Source organism: Apteryx mantelli, chromosome 22, assembly GCF_036417845.1.
Source record: "Apteryx mantelli isolate bAptMan1 chromosome 22, bAptMan1.hap1, whole genome shotgun sequence".
Classification (NCBI taxonomy): domain Eukaryota; kingdom Metazoa; phylum Chordata; class Aves; order Apterygiformes; family Apterygidae; genus Apteryx; species Apteryx mantelli.
In genome coordinates, this window is record NC_089999.1 from 12,229,978 (window position 1) to 12,255,613 (window position 25,636).

Consider the following 25,636-nt stretch of genomic DNA (forward strand, 5'->3'; position numbering starts at 1 on the left):
AAAAGTGTGTATAACAATTTCTATCGTATGAATAGACGTGTATAATTTACACACAAGTTGGTTTTAATTATCACAGTTCATAAAGGCCCTTATACCTTAGATCTGTCAAAATGAACAGAAGAATTTTGTTAGTTTTAACATGTTTTTTTAAAAAAAAAAAGCTATAAAAGGATCCTCCCTTTTGGCCTCCTAAAACTGGAGATCCTTTAGGCATGTCCAGTTTGCTAACCCAACTACAAAGCAGATGCTGTGATGCTTCTCCGTTGTGTGATTTACAGACACCATACTTTGACAAGTGGCACCAACGGGGACTCCGCTCGGAGGCGGAAGGGACGACCTCACACCGCCCATAGCGAGTCCCGTCCACATCGCAGCGCTAAGCCACAGTGCTCCCTGCCAACATCATAAATGCTGCCATTAAAATATTTGTTTTAATTCTGACCTCAGAGTCACAGCTAATAAACAAGAAAGGCAATGAGAAATTGAAAAACAAACTAAACGCAGCTGTTGGACTGGCCGTTTCACAACCGTGTTTAACTGCATCCTTTAATTTCACTTCTATGAATAGAAGCCATACACCACAGCCTGCATGCCAGCCACTCAGCCAAGCAGCGTTCACTCTCGAGTTCATTTTGCAGTGTTATTCTGTCATGTAAATTTTACCGTATTTTTAACTTTTCCTTTGAGATGCGGTCTGCAAACAACGGCAAACTATCTGCTGGTGGTTTCTCATTAGAGCATGTACTGCCAATGGACAGCATTTGTGTAATCTCTCCACAATCGCTCAGTCTTCCTCACAAACAAAAGGAACAGAAATTATTTTTGTATGTATAAATTCATGTTTGCATGTGTGTCAATCCAGAGACCATTTTAACATATCCCATGACCAAATGGTTAATATTTTTGAAACAATGCGTTTACAAAATCATATGAAAGAACTAGATACAGGGGAATGAAACATTAAGCTTGTGCTAGTCTATAGACTTTCCAAAACTTACTGAATTACCTCTAAGAACAAAAGCATTACTTTGTAAATACATCTTTATACAATCAATGAAAATAACTTGCAAAAATTCATAGGATTACTCATATCAATTAGGCATAGAATCAGGAACCTGAACATACTTGAAAAAAATCCATTTAGAAATGGTAAACAGAGGTCACATACCTTTAAAATTGTAGACATAAATGAAGAATCAGATAAAAAATTAGAATAAAAAAGTAGCATTTCCTATTTATTTTGGAATACATTCCTTAAATACAAAGAAAAATAATACAGAATTATATCTTGCAAAAAGATAAGACAAAGCACCCTAGTGTGTTTTTCAAATATGTAACAAATGTCCCCTTTTCAATTTTCAGGTTTAGTATGTGAAAAGATGAGAAATACCATCTCACAGCCCTCCAAAACAAAAGATAGTTTCCTTTCTTTTCTTTCTTCTTCCCCCCCCCCCCCCTTTTCATGGAGTGGCAGGGGGAATAGTCTCATAAAAATCAACCACTTCTTTTAAACATCTGGAAATTTTGATCAAGAATTTCCAAATAATATATTGCTTTGGAACTTTATATAGAGATAGTTGGGGGAAAAAAAAAAAAGAGAGGAAGCAGGCGTAGGGCCTCCCAAATCGCATCCACGTCTTAATTCCCAGTACCATCTCAGTTCTGATATACATCAAGCACTTCACTAGGGTCCTAAGGCTTAACCAAAGGCTTAACCACATGAAAGTACGAGTAAAACAGGGAACACTTATACTGAAAGGAATAGAAGAAAACTAAAATTTTTAAATAGCATACAGAAATTTCCATAACAGGTCACGCCAGCGGTCTGTGTAGCCTAGCATGTTTATTACTAGTGACTGTTGTTAAAGGCAATCATCTCGATGCCTAGGACGGAAGATGGAACAAAGTGAATTAGTTTTAATGGACTATGGCTGACATCAGAATTGGTGAGGCTTTTTTCTCCTTTCTAAATTACAATGTCTAATAATACAACATAATGAAAAATGAGGATGTTTGTACGGTTCCTTCAGTCTCCAGTCTAGACACTCTCTAGTTTAGACTAATCTAGTTTATCATTGAGCAACTGATTCTAATTGGTAACATTTAATCCTCTCCCTTCCCGCTCCCCATTTCCTCTTCCCATTTCAAACCCTGCATACACTTATAATCCCTGGCAGGCTATCATCAACACATTAAAACCTTGGAGGCTTTTTTGTAAACATCTTAAATTAAATAACCCCCATGGTGTATTCCTTCTATTTGTGACCTTCCAAAATTTAGTCCAGGGTACCTTCATCCAGAGTTTACATAATAAGCTCGTGTCAATTTACATTACGTAGCAGACAGGATTCTTCCATGATACTACAATGACTATGACATTCTTTAAAGTGTTTGTACCTGTTTAAATAAATACATATATGTACATATATGATTAAAAAAGGCAGTTTAAAGCTTAACCCCTCCCTAATGAAAAGTTCTTGCATAATAACATTACATTGACAGAAGAAAAATTCTAACATCAAAAAAAGTCTTGTAAGAATTCTTATCCTGACCTCATTCTAATTCTGTTAAATATTCAACCATAATAAATACATAGCTTAGTGTCAGTATTGTTGCTTTATATAATATAACAGAAAATTGTTACTGGCTGAACAGAACTGACATTTCTAAATATCTTATATTCCTAGCAGGGAAAAGGCCAAATCATAGCTACAAGAAACGGTGGACAGAATGAAGACTATGTTGTCCTCTACATACAGTGTCCCCACTCTATTAATATTACTTCATTTCCGTGCACTATTTATTCTCATCTTAACCTGAAAGTTAAAGGCTTTCATCCTCTGTTCAAAAATCCCCTTCAAAATCCAAGGGTGGCCACGGCACTCCCGCTCTGCCCGCAGCAGCTGCGCCTCCCGGACAGTCATGTGGCTATTCAAATGTGAACTACATCGTCTCTGAATGCAGCTCATTTCTCTCACAGTGGTCTCTATATGCTTAAGAGATGTGACTTTCTTCTTACAATTGGATCCCTTTGGATTAGGTTGAAGAAATAATATTCTTCTCCCAATCAACTGGCAAACAGCACTACAACTGCAAGACATCCAGCGCTTGCCATTCAAAAGGCTGCGCAGAGCTGCCGTGCCCAGTCTGCTAGCCTGCTCTCCCGGCCAAATTCAGCTGGGTTGTCGGCCATTTCCAAGCTGCATGAATTATTCTGCCAGCAGGACCCCACTTCTGGCCATCACCATTACCAGGGGCCCCACAGCTGCTTCCCCTTATACGCAAGTCCCCTTGCCATGTATCGTGGTGCATCAGTCACGACATGAGTAGGAGTTGTGGCATACAGACTTAACGTGCCTGCATAAGCTGAACACGGGGAAGAGTTGAGACTTTTCAAAGGTACTTGAGATTCTGCAGGCACACAAAGCAATTGCTGCAGTATCTGTCAGTCACAACTGGTTTTCTAAATGACCATCTAAGTGATTATAAGAGCCAGAGATTTTTTTTATGATGAAAAAGTAAAAGCAAACACAGAAATGCCTCCTAGAGTTCCTTCACATCCCATAAGACATGCATGAAGACAGTGGTTCTATACAGATCAACTCTGTGGCATGAAAGAAACGCCATACTACTTATTAATATTACTTTTTAATCTAATATATACTCCAAAATCAGATCTCTTTATTGTTAATATGTGGCATTTTTTTTCCATGGCACTTGGCAATGCTGAATTATTGCTATAACAACATTTATTTTATTCAAAATTAGATGTCTAAAATCAAAACAACAGTACTTCAGAAGAGGGATCTTATTTTCATGCAAGTCCCAAAAGCAACCACTAACAAATGTGGCATTATATAAATAAATCATTATTTTGACATTTGATAAAGTGTACAGAAAATCTGTGTCAAAATCCTATGGGAGGAAGACATAAAAATACTAATATTTGAGCAATTACATGTAAACAAAACAAAGCATAAATAACACTGTCAAGTCACCTGAACTTGAATCGAGAATCCAGCTTATTAAGCACGTTCCCCAAAACAGAACAAGTATATTATACAGAAAACGTGCCCTCTGGCGAGGAGCAGCGCTGGCACCGACGCTCACAACAGAACTGGCGAACGGGACAGACGGAGGCGCCTGCCTCGTACTTTTTCTTTTTACCACTAGAACAAGCCTCAAGTTCGCGCTCCACAGCTGCTTCCCAAAGAGTCAGTCAGCAGCAAACGGCGAGGAGCACCAGCTCTTTTTCATTTTCGTTGAACTGCTACATATCTTACTAACCTATTAAAATGAGCGTTGTCAAGCGGAGCGTCAATAACAATATATGCACGGACCTAGCTTTTGGAAATTCCATAAAACCAAGGGATTTTGTGGGAGATACTCCTGGTCACAAATTTTTTTTTTTTTAGTTGTAGTGCAAACCCTCCCTCCCCTACCAAAACCCAGCAAGCACCCCTTCCCCCTGACTCTAAACCACCTCAACTTCTTTTATTTAGTATCTGACTGAAAAATACTAAGTTAAATATAAATTAGTATTTGATGTACACAGGAAAAAACACAGAAAACCTAAACTGCCAGAAACTGCAGCTTTTCTCCTTTTGTTTTTTTTTCCCCTTCTTTCTCATGTTAAGCACAATTTGCTGTAGGCCTTAGACTAAGACTTTTACAGTCTGCCTAAAATCAACTGACCCAAGCCAGGCTTTTACTATCATAAGGGCCTGGAAAATGTGTACAGGGACATGTTCAGCACCATTAAAAGTGTAAGGTGTCTCTTGACTATACTCAGAAATGATATTTCAAAAGTTTGCTATTTTATTATGCAACCAATCATATTTTCAGAGAGGCCATAGATCTTTTATATATATATATATATATATATATATATATATATATATATATATGCTATCTCTATGCCAAGTTTATTCTTTCTTTGAATACCTCAAAAACAGAAAAGAAAAAAAATTCAATAGATTTGCCTTGAATTTAAACAAAAGCTGGGTCTAATGCCAACAAAAGTCACTTCAGACCTGCCTACGCAGCACAATAAAGGGCTCTGCAGAGACACCCCTGCTTGGTCTTTCATGGTTTTGCTTTGTACCGCAGTAATGTAAAAGGCTGCATTTACAGCAAGCTCAGGTAGCCAAACAACCTAGCATGGATCTCCACTTGGATCATTTAACCTGGTGGGAAAAAACAAAACAAACAAAAAACCAAACCAAAACACATCAGCAAGAGTCCAGCCATTGCTTGCAATGGACTTTTGATCAGGACTGTAATAATTTAACATATCTTGGTCCTTGTAAGTGCAGTAAAGGATTTCTTTTCGGTTTCTAAAAGAACGATTAGGGAAAACATGACTGCCATTTACTGACATCAGTGAATCTTTTGCCTTCACCATTCAATTTTCTTCTGGAAGTCCTATAATGAAGCAAAATATACTACCCCTTCCTAGGAAAAGAAATGATATCCTACAACAATATCCCTAAATTTGTTATTGTTATTTTATTGCAATTGATTAACCTATCCCTAGCAAGGTCCATGCTCAGTATGAAAACAGAGCAGAAAATGTACCTGAAAATGTATCTTACTGGCAATACGATACCTTTAAAATTCTGCTTAAAGTGGTTGCGGTAGTCAATTCTATTGGTTTATTACACAAGAACTGTATATATCCATCTTCCTCTTGATACTGACTTTCAGTGGGTTTTCAGTGGTTTTTTGTTGGGTTTTTAGCTGGGGGTGAAGGCGGTCACAGGTTTGCTTTTTTTGTTGCTGTTGTTTTGGTGTTTTTTTAGACAAACCTTTAAGTTTTTGCAGACCTGAATACTTCCATAGCTCATGGGCACTTGGAAGACGAGACATGATGAAATTAAGCTATTTGATTAGCCATACCAAGTAAAATAGTTCAGTAACACAGATCAGTGTTCACTATTTGTCTTCATACCAAAAGCAGTCAATTATGTTTTGGTACAACATCACACAGACACAGCTTCTAAATATGAATAAATGCGTGTGTTTGCTATAATCAACCAATAGAAGAAGCCAGCACCAAAGGCCACCTCTTGTTTCTCTTCGGCTTTGTAAAGGACGCAGCCTGATTGGCAATAACCTTAATCCATTATACATTGGTGTATGTCACCTACAACACTGGCTTCAAACAAAATTCTACCTTGATGTTAAATAAAGAATCTAGACTACTGTGTTAAGTGCTGATTTCATGCTGTAGGTAGCTGAGGTTATAGTTTTCAACTGCTTTGACGCTGGTCTGTAACCCAGAAGGTACAGTATGATTCAATACCTTGCTCTGAATCATCCCCTTCTGCAAATACCTCCTAACGCACACAGCTTGCAAGCTGTCAAAAATAACACCGTTTAGAAAAAGCTATTTTCCCATTAAGTTTCTTATTGCAACATTAGAGGTAAGGCAATATGTTGTTACATTATAGAAAAAGGAATATAATTTTAGTACCTGCACAAACAGGAAGAACTGGATTGTGAGACAAGTAATCCAGTAACATTCAAATATATATTACAAATAAAAAAAATTAATAGCAAGTTAATTTGCGTTTGCATAAACATTGTTTTCCTTACAATTATACAATCAAAAAAGATTGTTTTAAGAAGGCATTTAATTAATATTTATAAGGCATTCAAATTTAAGCAGCTGTATTTATTTCAGTTCATTAGCATTGCTCAACTCTAGGTATTATCTTTCTACCAGAGCACAAAGCAAAAATATTTTTGTTCTTGAATTGGCATAGTTGATTCTCACTTAATTGCAGAGTTACACAAAAATTCTCTGAACTATCAGAAGAAAATTAAGCCAGATGAGAGTACAGCTTTTTTTATGTCAAAAAGTAACAGTGAAGATGCTTTGAACTGCATGCCACTATTAAAGAGTTCTGACATAACAGATGGGATGTCAGAATAAGACCAACTGGTCACTAAATGTGAAAACATAAATGACACACACTGTTTCACTCTTTGAAATGTGACTTCATCCCCAAGCTCTGCATGGCATTTGCTACATTTTAGAACTCACTAATTTAGGCAAGCGGAAGCTGGTGATTCCTTGGTCATCTCATTGACCACTACTGCAGTCAACCAAAAGAGGGTTTTTTTTGCTGTCCTCAGGATAAACAAATATGTTAATTGTTAAATGAATAAGATTATGAACAGGATGAATCTCACCTGCCTGCAATCCTTCTTCATCTATAAAGAGAAAGGAGAGCAATAGGTGCTTTTGATGAGTTTCTTAAAAGTATTTTCAGCTAGTGTTTGATTTCACTCAGAAGAAAGAGGGCCGAATTCCAAATTACCCATCAACAAAACACTCATTGGCACCATGTTACTTTAGAAAACAATGCCGCTGAAATGATCCATTTTTATTTTCATATTTGTGGAAGAGGAAAATTTTAATAAAGTACTGATCCTCTGGATACCTGTGTATCAGAATATCTGGCTATCAGGATAGCCAACAAAATAAGCTCCCTTCGCATTTCTGCTACATCTGTACTGGTAGACGGATTCTTCTTACATATACCATAGCATAAAGCTGCTTAAGTTTGAAATTTCAAGAAAAGATAAATTAACTGTGTATGACATTGAACACTCAACAAAACTGGTCGAAAGGTATAAAAATAATAAGTAGATATTTGCATGAATTACAATAGTATTTGCAGCTCCTCCAAAGGAACAAAACACACACCTATGGTATTTTATAGTTGTTAACCAGATGAAGACAATCACACTGAAACAGGAAAATAACTTACCGCTAGGGTTAAAAGCCATGCAGCAAATAGGCTTTTCATGTGCCGGGAAGTGGGCCACAATACCGTCACTATCAGAATCCTCGCTAACAAGTACCTGCGTAATATTAATGGAGACAAAAGAAGGTTAAGAAATGAAAATTAACATAAGTGAAAATACCAAGTTACCGAGACAGGACTTGTTTTATAGGACATACACAATGGCATGAATTAGAAATATAACTGCATGTGAACCAGAAAAAAAAAAAAATCCATATGCACATAAACAACCTTCTGCAAATTTTTCAAATAAAAAGTGAGAAAAGTGCAAATATCCTACCAATTACCTTGAAAGGATTATGCATTTTATACCAGGATTCCCTGTTTACTTATGCTATTCAAACAAAGTAAAACTGGAAAACTATTACTGTATTGCTATATCAAGCATGAGCAGCTGCATAGAAGCTTATTCCAAAGGGATTCTGCATGCAAGTGCGACGGGAAGCTATATTTAAGGTCTTCGTTGTTGCTGGCTGAGGCAAGGCTCGTGCCCTCGCTGTGCGTCCACAACCAAGAGGGCCCCATGATTCATCAGCCTCTTTCGCAGCCAGGAGCCCGCGTTCTGCCGGCCTCGGCACCAGTCCTGGCGAGGCGGCGGGACTGCGCCTCACTTGCCTACGGCTAATCAGGAGATTTTTGTTTTGCAGTTGAACTAATGTAAGGAGGATTGGTGTAATTAGACCGAAGGGTGCACACAGTTCCTTAACTGCAAAGGACAAATGATTTTCTCTAAGTGACAACATACACCAAGTAATACAAAGAAAAGCAAGAGGTAGCATAGAGTTTTTCAAATTTTTCAAAGTTCTTCAGACAGGAATATTTAACCATTGCATAAATCAGTATTTTCTTTTGGAGGATATAAAGTATACGTGGCGAACAAGTGGAAAAATGGAGGAAACAAAACAGTCAAGGAAAGCATTGGTTTTGTTTACACATATGTAGGAATATTACAGCTTGTATCCACTGGGTTTCCAAATGACAGAAGTGCTGGGGATTGGGAGAGTGTTCGAAGGCAGCTGCTGCGTTACAAAAAATGAAGCTAACAAGAATTTTTTCCATCTTGAAGTGTCCTCAGTTAAATAACAATATTACAAAGGTCCTTGACCAAAACCCCTTAAAGAAACTATGCTGTCATAAGATATCCCCTTGTGAATTAAAAATCAAGTAAAGGGTAGGACGCGGAGAGTTTTCACAACATAGGGAAATGACCAGAAAAGTCAAGTATACGGGCCGAGATCTGTGCTTGTGCAACATCTTCTGGAGGCAAGGACAAAGGTTTGTTGTTTTTTTTTAAAGGATGTTTGAAGTTGATAAAAACTATCTGGGTCAGTCAGAACTAAAGCCGACTGAAGATACAAAAAAGAATCTCCAAAAGGGCAGGGCTGGACCTGAGAAGGACAAGAGGGATGCTCAGAGGTAGGTAACGGCTGATTTGTCTGCTAAGCTCTACTGCTTCACTTTGGAAAACAGAAAACAACAGGTAGAAGGAATAAAGTACACAGAAACAAGATATCCAGCTGCAGGTTCACAAAAAACAATACAGATATTTTCATATACCAAAACACTGCATATGACAGATAAATCACTCAGGGAGGCTTTGGACTTCAATAATTTTGGTAAGTTACGCAATTGCTACAATGAAAAGCCTACTATTCTAATTATCTGCTACTCAGTTATCACAGTTCCAGCTAGAACAGCATAAATTCATGAAACTGCTGCAAGTATTATCAATGTCCAATTATATGAAAAGGAAAAGATGTTCTTAAGATTATAGAAGAGAACCAAAAGATGTGTGGACAGATGCAAGAAGAGATGAAAAAGTATTTTACCCCTTGGTTACATCATGTAAAAGACTGAATTAAGTAAAACAGTGAGAAAGATCTGATGGAAAATAAATTAGGAAAATGGCATCTGCGGTGAGCAAAAACCAGTTTCTTGCTAAGACAGTGCAAAATTTCCCATTTCAAGTTCAATAATAATTTGTCTGCTGTTTTCCAAAATAATCCGAAAGGTTTTTAATACTTCCTATTCCTAACAGATATCAGAATAATCAGAAGATATTTTTACGCTTCAAAAAGAGAAATCATCTTTAAATGCTTAAAGAAGTCACGTAATATGGATGAAGAGGCCTGTGCCTGCGTCACTTTAAATGTTCAAATTACTTGGCACTGTCACATAAGCACAATTATGGTTTTGCTTTCCGTTGTCAGCATTCCGTGCCGATTCCAGAACCGCTAACCAAAGGGTCTGGAGCTCTTCCTAAGAGCTTTTCAAAGAAACACTGTTCTTTTCTCAGCCTATATAAGCTGTACTAAATAACTCCTATGCATCATCTTTTCACAGCTTCCACTTTTAAGTAACTTAGCCTTATCCTAAACATTTTGCTCTAATTAAAGATACATGATAATGATAAAATAACATCATAAACCAGCTTCACAAAAGAAATAGGAGATTTTTTAAATCCAGTCTGTTAAACAAAAATATTTAATCTAGAAACGTGTAGGTATTAACAGCATCTAAACCATTGTTAAAGCAAGTTATATGGTTTGTAAACTAGATTAATTCACTACATGTTTTTTTGGTTGTTGTTTTTCTAAACTAATGATAAATGCACCACTGTTGTCATCCCTGCAACCCAAACCCCCTGTTCAGTAGGGACACTCTGACTGGTAAGAGGACCTTTAAACATTTTTCTTGTACACAAAGATTTCAAGACATTGAAAATTGTGAAACACCTCAGATATAGGAATTTGAGCATACAGTAAAGCCAAAATCTATTATTTGTATGCTATGCTAACAGCGTCCGTGCTTGAAGATGGTTTTTCAATCATTGCTTCAAATTATCTTCCTGGATATACACCCTTTGTTTGTAATATAAAAAAAGTTTTTCAAAACCTCTGCTTTTTACTATAAAAGCTAATTTTTTAGATATAACAAGTTTGTCCTTTCTCAGCTTTTATACTATTCCATTGTTTGTGATACAAATAAAAGAAAGAAGAATGAACCTCTTGGCATAACATCCCTTCAAGAAAAAAAGAAAAGCAACCGTGACCTTGCAGATCCTGGAAATCCTGCTCTGCCCCTGAGCCTGCCTCGTGCAAAGCTTTCAGACTCAGACTGAAACGTTTGTCTCCTGTATTAGCCAAGAAAAAAGTAAAAACACACAGAAACACCTTTCTTGCTCAAAACCAGAGGAATCCTCGGATGGTGGCGAATCTGGACAAACAAAACAGTTTCTGATGGGTACCACACTCCTCCTTTCTTGACATACAATCTCTCTCGCTCCCTTCACATTGTGGCCACAAAGAGGAAATATTTGCTCACGAAACACACAGGAGGAAACACACTTGCTTGTGAAAGGTAGCATACAGTTAAATAAATATTCATCTTCTTAAAAACAACATAAAAAAATGTTTTTAGAACAGAGAAGAAAGGAAGTACTTTTTTGTAAATCACTGACTTGCATTTAAACCTCCAGACTGCACTGCAAGATTTGTAATGTCCTTCCCTGCACACGTGCCTAAAAGGTCTTTTGCAGAGGTCAGTTTGCAATTTCAACACTACAACGCATGGAAGAATCAATGGAATTACAGCAGTTGACCTCTCCATACTGTCAACCAAAGAGCGGCCGCCTTGGAGGCGTCCCTTCCAAATCCCCCATAACACGTAAGCCTTGTTCACACACCAACTCAGAGCTTGCGTAGCTTTCTCTGGTAGGAGTACAATTTTCACCGTTACATACAACACCTAAGGAAAACAAATTTATGTTGATATAATACACAATGCTTTATACTGGAATACATTATTTTCTTTAAGAAAGACCTTCAGGCAGTTGTAACTGCATTGATACAACAGGGTTTGTATAGTGTTAGATAGACCCAGGAGCATAAATTTCATGCAGACCAGGCTGAAGACTGGAGCTGCACAGTAATGCAGTAGGATTGAAGGCCTCCTCCACCACATAGACTTCGCAGTTATCAGAAAACACCTCCTACAGACGCTGAAGTGGAAGACATTATCTGCAAAGGTGTTGGAGAGAATGATGTCCATAGGGTAGCAAATGGCACATTAGATCAATAGTGACATTGTACAACTGGTTCCTTTCGACCACTTTATGGTTTTTTGTTTTTTGTTGTTTTTTTTTAAACCACTGAAAAGAGTGGAGTTGGAAATTTTTCTTGGAAATGAAAGCAGTGGTACAAATTGCCTAATGATGCATGCAAGTGCTGTCAAAAAGCTCGAAAGTAGCAGCTCGTTCAGTTCCCCATGCACAGAGCAGACAAAGCCCACAGGAATCCTGGGGCCGCAGTATTTTTCGTCCCAAAGAGATGCCATTCGCCAAAGTGGTAGCCTCTAACCACGCTACTATTAAAAACTAGAAGACCTTACAAAGTCCTCATTGTAAAAGGTGATTAAATCTCAGTATTCCTCTTAGAACTGCATAGTAGCCCAGGCTGCTTAAGCATCTTCCTTATAGAGTTCCCTATCATTACAAACAGAAACCGCATTAACCCCCCCCCCCCCCACAAACACACACACCCCAATCACTAAAATTGTTCTACCAAGACAACCTTGAAAATCACCATTCAGCCTATTTTTGATTCCCAGATAGGCTCCTATCAAGAGCGCTGCAATACGATTGCCAAAAGCAGCCCAGCCTACCCAGCACTTCACCGGCCACATCGAGCCAATGCTCTATCAAGCCAACTGCATTAAAGCTGAACAGAGCCCCGCGGTTGATAGAAGATGAACAAAGCAGTTTTTATCTTAGTCCAAAAGAGAAACAGACAAAACACCTAGGGGATCATTACGTTCACCATCAGAAAATAGTGTTTGCTTTGAGGGCAAGAGCTGAAGCTTCTCTTCTCCTATGCCATATTTTTCTTCAGTATTTTCCATACTGCTGAACAGAAGCCACTGGTAATTATGACTTCAATTATTTTAATCTTAAAAGGCAAATTACACCACTTATCCCAGTGGAGACATGTTTTTAACTAAAACATGAAAGTAACACAAATAAAAATGGACACAAATTTAATCAAATATGTCTTACTCTTAATAAAATTAAGGATGAATGATCCCATCATCATAAAAAAAAATAAGTTTGACAATATTTATAAATATGAATATCATACAATATATACTTGCAAAGATCCCTTGATTAAGGTCTCCACTGATTTAAATCGCTATAGTGCAGTGTCCACTTCAGTTCCTAAGCTGTATGTTCAAAAAACAAACAAAAAACCCCCCAAACCAACACCCCTCCAAACCCCCAATTAGCCTCCCCCCAACTTATAGCTAAGGTCAAACATCAGTGGAAAAGGGCTAAAAGTGATAAATCTGTGACATTAACTACTGCACTCCTTTTTATAGGATCCAGCATAAACTCAAAACAGCCTTGCGCTCAGCCTGAACCATTTATCGGAGACAAAAATGTCTTCTTGACAAAAAACAGATCTCCTTTAATAAAAGTAAGGCAGACAGTATTATGCTCTGAGGGAATCCTGTTGCTCTTTTTTAATTTATATATAAAAAGCATTCTTCTGTAATACACGTAGATATAAAAAGTGAAGAAAATTGATGCCAAATACATGAGCATTAGAATGTCAAATTAGCTTTTGTGAAAGCTGTTCTTATAAATAAAAGCAGTGGTGTTAATGACCAGGGAAATTATGTATGTAGTTAAACTTTTATTATTGAATACCCTTTATTCTTTTCACTTCTTTTTGCTTTAGGATGAAGTTTCACAACAATTCTTACTCCTGATAAGCATCTTTATTTGGTTCAATTGTTATCGACTCCTTACCAAATGAAAATGAACTTTTGAAACTGCAGCAGTCTGCATTTTTTTTTTCTGAAAATTCCTCTTTAATGCAATAAAAAGTTAATGGGGAACAGAAAAAAGCACCAATCACATTTTAAAACATAAGAAGATCAACATGTTATCTTATTTTTATAAGTTATTTTTAAAATATTTCCTCAAATATTTCTCATGTGCTTTGGATGATCTGTGAAAGCAACACAATGATATATTATCAGTCACGTTGCTCTATCAAAAGCATTAAGAATCAAATTTTGTAGTTTTAAATGACCACATATTTCCCTGTCAACTAAATGTTAGATGTTTAACAGATTTACATTCAGTCACAAAACTGGCGACTTTTGAGAAAGGTCATTATTGCAGACTGCACGTGGGTGGCCTAGTTGACGAATTAATTAAGAATACAGAAACAAAGGTCAAAAGAAAATAATTTTTCTTTAAAACTCGAGCCACTAAAGACTTGCACACTTAATTCCAATTACTGAAAAAGGGGACATCTGTATAGCTTTAGTTTTATCCATTTCAACTAATTAACAGATTCAAATAAATAGTCATTACATGTAACTGAAAAGTTGCTAACACTTCATTAGAAGGAAGTTTAAACAAGCACACAACCTTGTTAACATATTTTGGTTTACCACAAAGTTACTTGGGCATTTTGATAATTATTTTTACTCCCTTACAAATATATCATGACAGCCAACTCCAAGAATTCTTACAGTCCTTTTATTTGACAACTTCATAATTTGAATTTTCTTAGAGTACCAAAATTTTTGGAAGTAGGAACTATCACTAACAACTGCTGGGTATGAGATTTCACTATAATATCTACATTCATAAGGTTTGTTAAAAATATTTTCCCCACAGATTTAATCTCTGCAAGATTACACTAAAAGATTTCTTCGATCCTTAATTGTATATTTCTCAGTGGAAAGCTAATATTATTTCAAATTATGCCATGGTAGCACAATATTATTTCATGAAATGCATTGAGTTCCACCTTGCATTCATTACATTGGATATCTTTGAAATGGTAGACTGAATAAAAAGATTAGTAAAAATTTAAAGTTGTAGTCCTGACCTATGTCCAAAACACATTCCTTAATCCTCATATTGGCAGGTAAATCTTCATGTTAGCACATACGCACAGAGTACCTCCGCTTTTACAGCCCGCGCTGCTAAGCTCAAAGTAAATGGATGAGCACATATATCATTACTTTGTGAGCCTTTTTATATAAAATATTGCTCCCTCACCAAAAAAGTGCTTATTTCTCTCTCAAAAAGACTTGCAAAAAGATCCTATGTACCATACTTTTACTGCCTCCTTTTTCCATTTTCTTCCTCTTTTCAAAACTACTTTTTTTCCTTTTCTTGCTATATTTTATCTTCAAATGTATTTCATTATGTGGAAATTGTTTTGTTTCATTACAACATCCCAACTCTTAGTTAGGCTGTGCAGGTAGATGGAAATCTTTATTGACCTAAAGACCATGAAGTGCTCAGTTTACATTAGAAGTTAGGGGGTGATAAGAAACTAACTCCTTTTTCTTTCTGAAATTCCCTCCAAGCTTACAGTCAGCTTGACAGTCTTTAAAAGCCACATGCACACGTGCCTGCGCACACACACAAATATATTTATATATTTGCTGGAGAAATCTCTGATGAAAGGGCTGCAAGGCTTTCAACTGGTAACTCAGTCCAGAAAACACTTGCTCAGCATCACTAATTCTTGCAGGTTCCCATTCAGCCTCGGAAGACCAGTGCTTGCAGCGGGCGCTGCCATCCAGCAGCATCTCAAGCCAGCAGAAATGAAATATTAAAAACCACAAAGCCACATCACGATCTTGGGAGGGAGCAGGAATGCCAGTAAGTGTTGCTTTGTACACGCTCAGACCTCTTATTTCCCACCTGCATTCCAAAAAGCAGGATCATAAACTAATAGCTTTAGAAAAGTCACTGCCAAGGAACGATGTCAAAAAAAGAGACGGAGCAAGCCAAGGCGTTTGATACCCAGCTGCACAACAGCTCCTTCCTCCAAGCAGAGGCGAGGCTGCACTCGGCAGTGACCGCTCCGCTCAGCCCCTCTTCTGTTTAGCCAGGTGAACCTGGCAGTAACGCACCAGTGTCACCAAACCAAACCGCCACAGAGGAGTAAAATCATTTCGGAAATAAATACAGTGAGAAAGAACCAGTGTAGCTCAAACAGTCGTGCAGATTTCAAATCGGTAACATGCTTAACTGTAAGTTGAAGCATATGAGCAATCACATATAATTCAGTGAGATTATTTGCACGGTTTAAAGGTCAGACATGCTAAAATGCTTTCCCGACCTGAAGCTTCAGTCGATTATGCTACAAAAGCCTGGCCAGGATTACCCAGCTAGTACATACACATGCCATCTAAACAGCAACACGTCATTTCTTCCAGGCTTGCCCGCTCCTGTCAGCGGGAAAGACCAGGATCCCTGCCAGTCTCCGACGCACAAGTCAATTCACGCGAGTGGCAAAGTCAGCATCGGCCACATGCAAGTACGGCTGCGTGCGCAAAAACTTAGGTTCCTACCTGGCAAGGGAAAAACAGTAATAACTCAGTGGGATTTATAAGCACACATGACTCCTTATATTGGAAGGTTATAATGGAAGGAACTAGGGCAGTGTTGAATGACAGCCTTTACCGAGGCCATATACAAAAATCTAATTTATATTTTATAATTAACTTTCTCTTTGTTAGACCCACACTTTAGTAAAAAAAATAACAATAGTTAGTAAAATTGGAAAAAAAAGTTGTTCTTAAAGAAAATCTTATCACAGAAAATAAATGATTTAACAGCATTTTAAAACTTCAGATCACAAAAACTTGAACACAAGACATTCACATGATTAAGATATCTATCTTAGAGCCTCTTCCCTCAGGGTTTCAAGACAAAAAAATATTTTAGTAGAAATGATGGCTTATTTATGTTACAACAGCATTATTTGGACAAGGCAAGCGTTATCATTTTTACAACTACTTTTCCATAGTGCCCTTTAGGCTTGATAGCTCCCTACTATTGTTAAGGTCAGAGGACAAGTTCATAAAACCTCTAAATCATATATAACAAGACTTAAAAACCTAAGATAAATCTTTTTTTTCCCCTAGGCCTATGCAGAAGAGTCAAAGCACAGACAATGACCATCAGAAATAATGACTGCATTAAACAAGGCTTCATGAGAAATTTATGAAGTAGAATTTTACTTCTTTTTTTTTCTGGCAGTATAAGGAAAGCCAACAGACTTCTTTTTTCCAGGAAACAAAAACAAATCCCAAAGGTCAACAGACTTATTTTAAGACCTGGGTCTGTAAGATCTTAAAGTAAAATATGTGCTAATTTTCATTCTCTACTTTTTTTTTTTTTTTTTTTTAATTTTGTAAGAAGGGCCCCTAATGTTATATGAACAATCCTCTTTGGATGCTATAGTGACTTGGCTAAGCACTTCTGAAACTAGTTCTGAGAAACAACCACATTTCAAACAGCATTTTTTTTTTAATAAAGTAAAACATCTTATTTTCCTCTCTCAGGTAAGGAAAAAAAAGAATGTTGTCATTAGTCATTATCTGCAATAATGCATCCTAAAGTTATGGGGGAAAAAAAAGAAAAAAAATTTTTTTAAATGCAAAATGTGAACATCAGGGAAAAAAATAACTTACAAAATAGTTACAGAATAATGAAACTAATGGGAGTCTTGCATGACTATTGACTCCAGGATCAGGCCCTTAAAAATGAAATTATTGATAGAAACAAACAAGAGAGACATGGATATCTTCTCTAGCATAAAGACAGTTCAAAACACCAATTTAAAGTCGGTATGATTATTGTATAGATTTTTCAACAGTTGATTTTACCTCATGCACTGTACAACATAATTTAACTATGTTATTGGTAAAACAGTACAAACACCTCACTGAACACAGTCATACTCAGTTACACTCTAGCTTTGAAGATACGTAAAAGTATAAGCTTTTGCACTTAATAGCCAAGTTCACTCACTGTCTATTTTACACTGGAATTAAACAGCTCACTGTATTTCTAAACTATCATATTTTCCAGCCACATTATGTATTAATAAATATAATCAGACTACATACACATTTCAACAGATCAGCATAAATCAACGTCAATTATGAACAAGTGTTAGACAGAAAATGTGACACTTCACACTTGATGTTGTCAAAGTGTCATATAAATATGGTCTAAGGACAATATATATTTTGGCTTAAATTCAGTCCCAAATAGGGTTTTGTCACAGCTGTGTGTGCCTGTAAAAGCTTTTGACCTAGCAAAAATCTCATCTATTATTCATTTTCAAAAGCATAAAATATATTGTATTGCTAAGATTTCTGTGAAAACGAGAATACGTTCTGTTTCTGTGCAAACTGCATTACCTGCCCTTCTCCAACTGTCTCTGTATCAATAATAGTGATGATTCCCGGCACCAGAGGACTTCGACGAATGTTGCTATGAGCTAAAATTTCTTCTTCAGTTGCTCCTGAAGGCAGCGTCCCTGTCAGCTGTGTAACTACTTTCCCAACCATTGTAAGTCCAGTCTTTATCGTCTATAAAAAGAAAGAGAACCAATAAATAATGTTTAGGGCTCTTTTACAGATCTACCTTGAATTTTTTCTTGACACAGTTAATACTGTAAGTAGGCTGCACACACACAATAGAAGCACACAAAAGAAATATGTTTTATAAGTGATATATTAACTGTGAGAGATGCTGTATGTAACAGTAATCTTTTCAAAAGATTTATCATCCTACCAACTTGATATATTTGGCAAATAAGTATATTTTAACTAGGAACTTCCAAAACATACTTCAAGAAATACTCATTTAAATGTTGTCTAAATGTTATGGCTTTTTTTCTTTTTTTAACTTCTTTATATACTTATTCCATAAGATACAGAGCATAAATAGTTAGAAGGATCAAACGATTAAGCAAAGGGGGGGGAGGGTTGCACACAGAAACACCTACAACCAACAACACTTAATGCTGAAATAGTTAGACGTCTTCAGCACAAGAGCAGAAGCCAAGGGATCTGGCCTTCGACGGATATAACAGAGACACTCATTTGTTTCTCAGGAAGTTGCCCTTTGCAGCACTCGGACTGAATCTGGGACTCAAACCCAACAGAATAAAAGACTCCATCCAATAGGTGCCGCAAAGGACAGCTCTGTGCAAAGTACACCCATACCCCAATACAAATAACGTGACTTGCTATAGTCCGCATGTTTTTCAAACTTTGGCTTGAAAACATACTCATTGCATTGGCTTTTATTCTCCAAAGATGCTAAAAATTGTTTTTACGTTATTTTATTTTATTTGGAAAAAGCAGGAAAGTATACACATTAAGCAAGATGCAGGTTAAAAAACCCAAACTACAACTTGAAATATTTTCTCCTTGAATCAAGGACTGTGCCTTACTTGCCTATAAAATTATGTGAATTTATTATGCAATATAAATAAGAAATAACAAAAGAGATCAGAATAGAATGACACCATAACAAGCCAATTCTTAACTAAAAAGACAAGCTAAGCTGCCTGCTAAATTGAAAAGGAAAAAAAAATGCACATATCACAGACTGAAACCAAGCAGCAGCCACAAATCAATTGCAACTGCTTTGTTTAGTGCTAAAATCTCAAACTGCAGTGATTAGAAAACACATTAGTGTTCATCAATTAGCAGCCAAACGTTTGTTTTAATAATTCATAGGAAATGACTTACACAAAGTCTGTTAGTGTGTTGTCAGGAAAACCTCTGAAGGGCCAACAGAATTAGGCGCCACACTGTATTGATGGCAATATCTAGCCAGGAAGCCTGATTAACCTCTGAGATGCCTCAGCTGATGTACTTACCCCATTAATGCTAATGGAGATACTACCACTTAAAATCGAGCCATGCCTTTATCATAGGAATGTCTTCGGGGTTTAAAGTCTTTAGTAATATCCTGCCATTTGTTTCTTATTATTTCTTTTTATACTCAGATACAACAAATGAGAACAAACCAATTTTTGACAGTGGCATTCAGAAGACTGAAGAATGTAACACAAAGTAGATAACGATAGCCAAAGAATAGACATAAAAGTCAATGTCATCACAAGAACGCATTTCAGCAGACACGTTCTTCACAAAAACTGACAAGACAGTCTTCTGACCAATATAAGACAATAAAAAAAGTGCACTGGTAGTTTATACAGCAAGAAAGAAAAAGCAGTATAGAGGTACTATATGGCAAAATACCTACACAGGTTAAAAGAACAAGAATAATAATCAACCTATTTTAGAAAATATCTTCAATATTTTAACTAGAGAAACTGAATTACAAAGTGCTAAGCATACAATTTAAGCCTCTTTAGAAAAAAAAATTAACATGCTTATCTAACGAATTGAATTACTGTTACATGGCACAGCAGACTGTGACTGCAGGTCTACTGAGAATTAATAGGTGTATAAAGATGTGGCCAAGGCCATTAGCACAGAAATATCAGTGAAAAACCATTACAGCACTTACTTCTTTGTGCTATGTGTATATTTGCAAAAACTTCTCTGGTAATCTTTAACCTTTCCCATGCCATATCAGCTGTCCCTTCTATCCATTAGAGCTAATGACCTTGCTCTCACATAAGCTGTTAGTACTCATTAAGAAGTTATCAGGTAACAAGAGAAAACAGATGCAGCCTTTGCTAAATCACTTTACCACGAGAGGATTAAAAGATATGGAGAAAGAATCATCTAAAGAAGTTATTAGGTGAGAAGAACTTGGTTTATAATTTGATGCTAGACATTTGACAGACCAAATACATTTTAATTTGCAATAGGTTAGACTTTGCACTGTCCTGATTCCTTTGTCATGGATGAGAACTGCTAGTGCATACTAAGTGAAATTTTCTTATAAAATCAAAATACTTAATCCAACTCCTTTTGTAAGCAGTGATGCACATTGTGCAAATACACAAACTCTTTGTATGCTCATGTATACCCTATCTGCTTAAAAACAAAGCTGTTCACATTCATTCAAATATAAAGAAACACACATATTTAATTAAAATAAATGTATGCACTCACCCCCACTTAACTGAAAAATAAGTACATCTTTAATTAGTTGAGAAAATTAAAATGCATCATTCAGTGACTGTTAGACTGTTTTGTTCCAACAAGGTCTTACATCCTTTTAATGACAAAACAATATATTGTTCCTGTTTCTCATAATAAATAAATTTCACATGATTTATTTGTTTACAAATGAAAAATCTACAGAGAGGAGAAAGAGACATATCAAAAAGATATGCATCTATTTAAACATGAATGCCTTGGTAATCAAAAAAAAGCCTCATGCTTAGTTTGAACAACGTGAACATGCAATCAATTATAGATTCAAATTCAAACTGTTTTTCTGAAATGCTGATATTTTACAAAGCTGTTTCACTTTCCCACTCTCACCACATACTCTGAAAAGAGACAGGTAAGACAGGGAAGAAAACCTATGAGCAAATTCATGTTAAACAGCACAGAAAGCCTGACTGCTAGGAACACATTACGCTGGGGAACGTCCACACGAGCACCACATGAACAGAGAGTGAAGTGACACATGACTGACCCACGGACATGTCAAGACCAGACCTCTCTTCAACAGGACATAAAAAAAAGATGACAAGCATGGAGACACAAATATTCCTTTGCTTATGTCTGCTTCCTTGCCACATCCAAAACTATAGATAACTAAAACAAGCAAATTCACATTCGAATGCTTATCCGAGACCAAGCACCTGCATATTCTCCAGTCACTAACACTGCCAAATAATAATGGGGTTTATTCTTAAAGACAGCCTACGTCCATTCCGTTGTGTTTGCTCAGCTGGCAGTGAAAAGCATCTTCAACCCATAAGAAACAATATTTGCATTTTTCCAAAGTCAGCAATTTTTATCTTTGCTAACATTAACCTAACTTGAAATCTTCATGCATTTTCTATTTCCAGGAATTTTTCACTCAGTCAAATTTCATAAGTTATCAGAGCTTTTTAGAACATGCACAGACAGAAAACAACCAAACAAACGGGAGGAAATGAAAATAGAGACTGAACTAGAAAAACACCTAGGTATTGTTCCAGCAAAAGCAGAAGGCAACGTTCTTGGCAAGATGCGTCTAAGGAGGCACAGGAAAAAGTGTAATGTTCGAAATAAAATCCTTCTAGGAATTTTAAATTCAGATGGGAAGATGACATAAAGGAACTTTTCAAAACGTTACCAGAATAACACCATGCCTTTTGGCGCCAGTGCACAACACACTCCACCGTGACCTTGATTTTCAGCTGGGTATGCTATGCTGACAGGTGAGCTTCCCACTCACGAGCTCCTTGATTTAGCAAGAAATTCATCTACATTTTCCACATGCAGTACGGTTAAGTATACAGCAGTACATCACACTGAGGGCAAACACCCTGGTTTGTGATACACTGTAAACATGAAAACATGACTGCCAAACACCTATGAACTTGGGTCTGCTAACTCCGAGTGAACTGGATACCAAAATTCCAGTCTCTTCCACCTCCCTTGAACAAGGTTTGACAGATTAAGCGAACCACAGGCTGTCTCAAGCGTGTCACCCTGCACGTCCAGGACCAGTGCTAGGGCAACCCATGCCGTGTCTGGTTCTTCTGCTGCATCCTCCCTAATCTATAGCCAACCTGGAGACCAGGAACAGTAGTAAAAGAACAGTTATTTTTAAATCCCTCAGGCAAGTCTCCTGGCTGACAGTAGGCATATGAAGAAACTCAATCAGTGACTTCTGGGGAAAAACAACTTCCAGACCTCCAAGCTACCCATCAGCCTAACTCCTGATGCCCCTGGAAATCCAGTGTATAAATGGCAGCCTAAACCACACAGGGGCACTGAAGCGATTAACACATTCAAAATGCCAACTGTTTCATCGCTTCCCCATCGCCACGATCCAAACTGCCAAAGAGCAGCAGCAGGATTGGCGGTACGTTCAAGCCCGAACCAGTGCTGCGTAGCGCTCTCACCTCTCCACGTTCCACGTAGCCCGGAGGAAGAAGGAAGGGCGCGTTCACACCTGCGGCAGTGAAGCCGGCAAGGGAGACACAGGGATATTACTGACAGCTGGTTCAGGCACACCTACACCTCAACAGGACACTCCACTCTCCCCCTTCCATGTGCCCAGGGCCACCTGAATCTCCCCCAGCTAGTATTCTCATTGACACCACAAACAGCTATCCCATTTAAACATCTATTTCCCATGTTATTTGTACTGTATGCAAGACGCTCTTCATATATAATTGGGTCACTGTTAGCTATGGCACAGAGATCACAGCACTGCATAAAGAAAACACAATGCCAGATATCGTTCTGACACACAGATGAAATTTAAGATTTGCCTTTTATCCTTTACTGTCTATCACCTCAGAACTCTTTCCCTTCACCGTTAATAAGCAACCAACGTTAAATTTGGAGGCATGGAATAACACACGTACGGTTTGCTAATAAGATTATGCAATTTCCTAACTTTCACTATTACTTTATCTCTATACAGAGGCTAACAAGTTCTTCTTTCCTATGATTATAAAAACATTTTATCTTCAGTAACTATTTACATGATGCAACATCACTGCTTCAATGTTTGCATACACTCAGTTTAATAAGGAAGTTTCTGGATTAAGATCCTTGACTAGTATTACTCAAGAGATAAGGTCATCATCTTGGTCCTTACTGGCCTTAAAACATAGTAATCCATGATCTTTGGATGCCAAGGACTGTAACAGATATTCTTTTTTTAAAAACTTTCATCTGCAGAAAAATTGAACAGAAACAGCACTAGTCTTCAGAGCCTATTGGTTGACAATCACTGTATGGATTAACAAAGCTTTGGATTGTTTTTCAGTCATGACTTGGCTAAACTTCAGCAGTAGTGATCCATTTGTAAAAATTTTACCACATCTGATCATAACTGTGGCTGCTCGTGCTATGCCAGCTGGTTTTTCAAACCTACCTGCATCATAAAAACATGTTAATAATGCAGAAATTCAAAGAGTTTGGGGAGATTTTCCTTCCTTTTTTTTTTTTTGGCTGATGGTGAAAGAATGCAAAGAGATACAGCACATTTCATAGGGACTGTTCAGATGAACAGCAATTCAAATTCCCCTCAACAGTGTAAAAAACTGTGATTTTTCCTCCCTCTCCAGCCACAGAAAGATTGTGTCCAAAACTATGCTGATGGAATATGTTCTTTTTTGTGTTTTATTTGTTTTTACATGAGATGGCATGACCTGTGTCTCTCTTTGTGGGTTCTTATAACTGTTGTTTTGTTCAGTGAAGTTGGACTTTCTATTCTGTGCTGTCATTTAATTCCTATAATTAGATTTGTTTTGTTGTGTATATCACAAATGAAAAGGCTAGTGGTTCGAATGAAAGGTTGTAATCAGCATGAAGTTTGCCAGACAATGCCAAAACATACGTGTGTGTGCGCGTATACACACGCATCCGTGAAAAAGAAATAACTTGGCAAAATGTTGCAGGCAAGTCCTCAAGGAAAGGGGCAGGGGGAGGAGTAAAGCAACAGTTCTGCATACTCTTTGGCTTGTCTAAGATTTTTCCAAGCCACCGTCATCTTCTCACACTATGAAAACCCAGACATTTCTCTGAAAACAGAGGGAAATTATAATGTCATCAGAATTAAGAAAACTAGGCAATGGAACCTAAATATAAACTATTATTAATAAACTCTAATCTTCAAAGAAAGCTACCAAGTAATTAATCAGCCACAATACTGTGTAGTCATCCTTCAGAGAGATTAAAACATGTAATGCTGATGTGATTGAAACCAAAAAGCAGCAAGCATTTGTGAAGTTAGTTTCTATGATGCTAGAAGATCAATAATTTTGAAAGTTGATTTCTGATCATACAGGCTTATAACTTACAAATAGTCATTATGCAAATCCATTTTATTAGGATTTTTCTATAGCAGGGGTCACTAGTAGGAATAGGTGCTTGCAGTAAATAAAGAGTCAGTTCTGAAGGACAGGAGTACCTTTTGAGAGATGAAAAATAATGGCTACTCAGAGATTTGCAGGATCAGGACCATATACATGGTGCTAATGCTAGCATGTTTCTTACCTTATTTTTTCTTTTGTGAATGAGAAGGAAAAAACAAAGAAATCAGTACAATTCAGCAAGGAAATCTAATAATTACCTTACATGATAACCTCTCCCTGCAGTGGATGATGTACTCACTTTGGCAGCGCTTATGACTGTGGCAGTGTAAGACTGAATGTTGTCTCCACAGGCTCCACCACGGGACTGATGGCATCGGATCAGCTACAAGAAGAAAGACAGCAACGAAGTAACTACTATTATACTACACAAACCCATAACCCATTACCATAGCTCTTATTTATCATGTATAGTGGTGTGTTTTTTCCTACAAATAGCAAAAAGCCCTGCTGAGACACTTAACCCCTTTTTATAATCTTCTGGGTGCCACCCAGACTGTCACATGCTGAACTCCAGTTTTCAATTACAAGATGAGTAGTCACTAAGAATTCATAAACTTTGAAATGGTGGGATTTTTGGTCTGGCAGCAATACCACAAATAAATTTAAATAAATATAATCAAAAGCTTTAGCCATGTATATGTAACATTAAATATCTGACATTCTAAGAATTTCAATGCGGCTTTCCCCTCCTTTTTATGACTAGCAAGCAAAGAAATGACAAAGGAAAAGAGCTACTTTACTTTAATAGATTAGAGGAATGTACATGGGGTTTACTTTATATTGCCTTCCTTCAAAAGTAATAAATCAAAACAAGACTTTTCTACCTGTCATCAACCTACAAAAGCAGTTCTTGCCTTTGAACCTTAACTAACAAGAAATAGGAAGTTGTGCTTCTTACTAAATAAAACGGTAAAACAACTATAGATATTTATTGCTGGTGCACAGAGTATGTTGCCT

General features: G+C 37.1%; 1 protein-coding gene across 14 annotated transcripts in view; it reads right to left on the bottom strand.

Annotated features, from left to right (window-relative positions):
- Window positions 1-25,636, bottom strand: part of BCAS3 (BCAS3 microtubule associated cell migration factor) — a 385,407-nt gene that overhangs the window by 285,420 nt on the left and 74,351 nt on the right. For all 14 annotated transcript variants that reach the window (XR_010886230.1, XR_010886231.1, XM_067309862.1 and 11 more), the window contains exons 11-13: window positions 24,918-25,001; window positions 18,057-18,227; window positions 7,779-7,872 (exon numbers count right to left, since the gene is read on the bottom strand). Coding sequence is in view for 12 of the 14 variants with exons in the window: in XM_067309862.1 (XP_067165963.1) it covers window positions 7,779-7,872; window positions 18,057-18,227; window positions 24,918-25,001 (349 nt within the window). In the remaining 2 variants the exon portion in view is untranslated. The remainder of the gene's footprint in view (window positions 1-7,778; window positions 7,873-18,056; window positions 18,228-24,917; window positions 25,002-25,636) is intronic.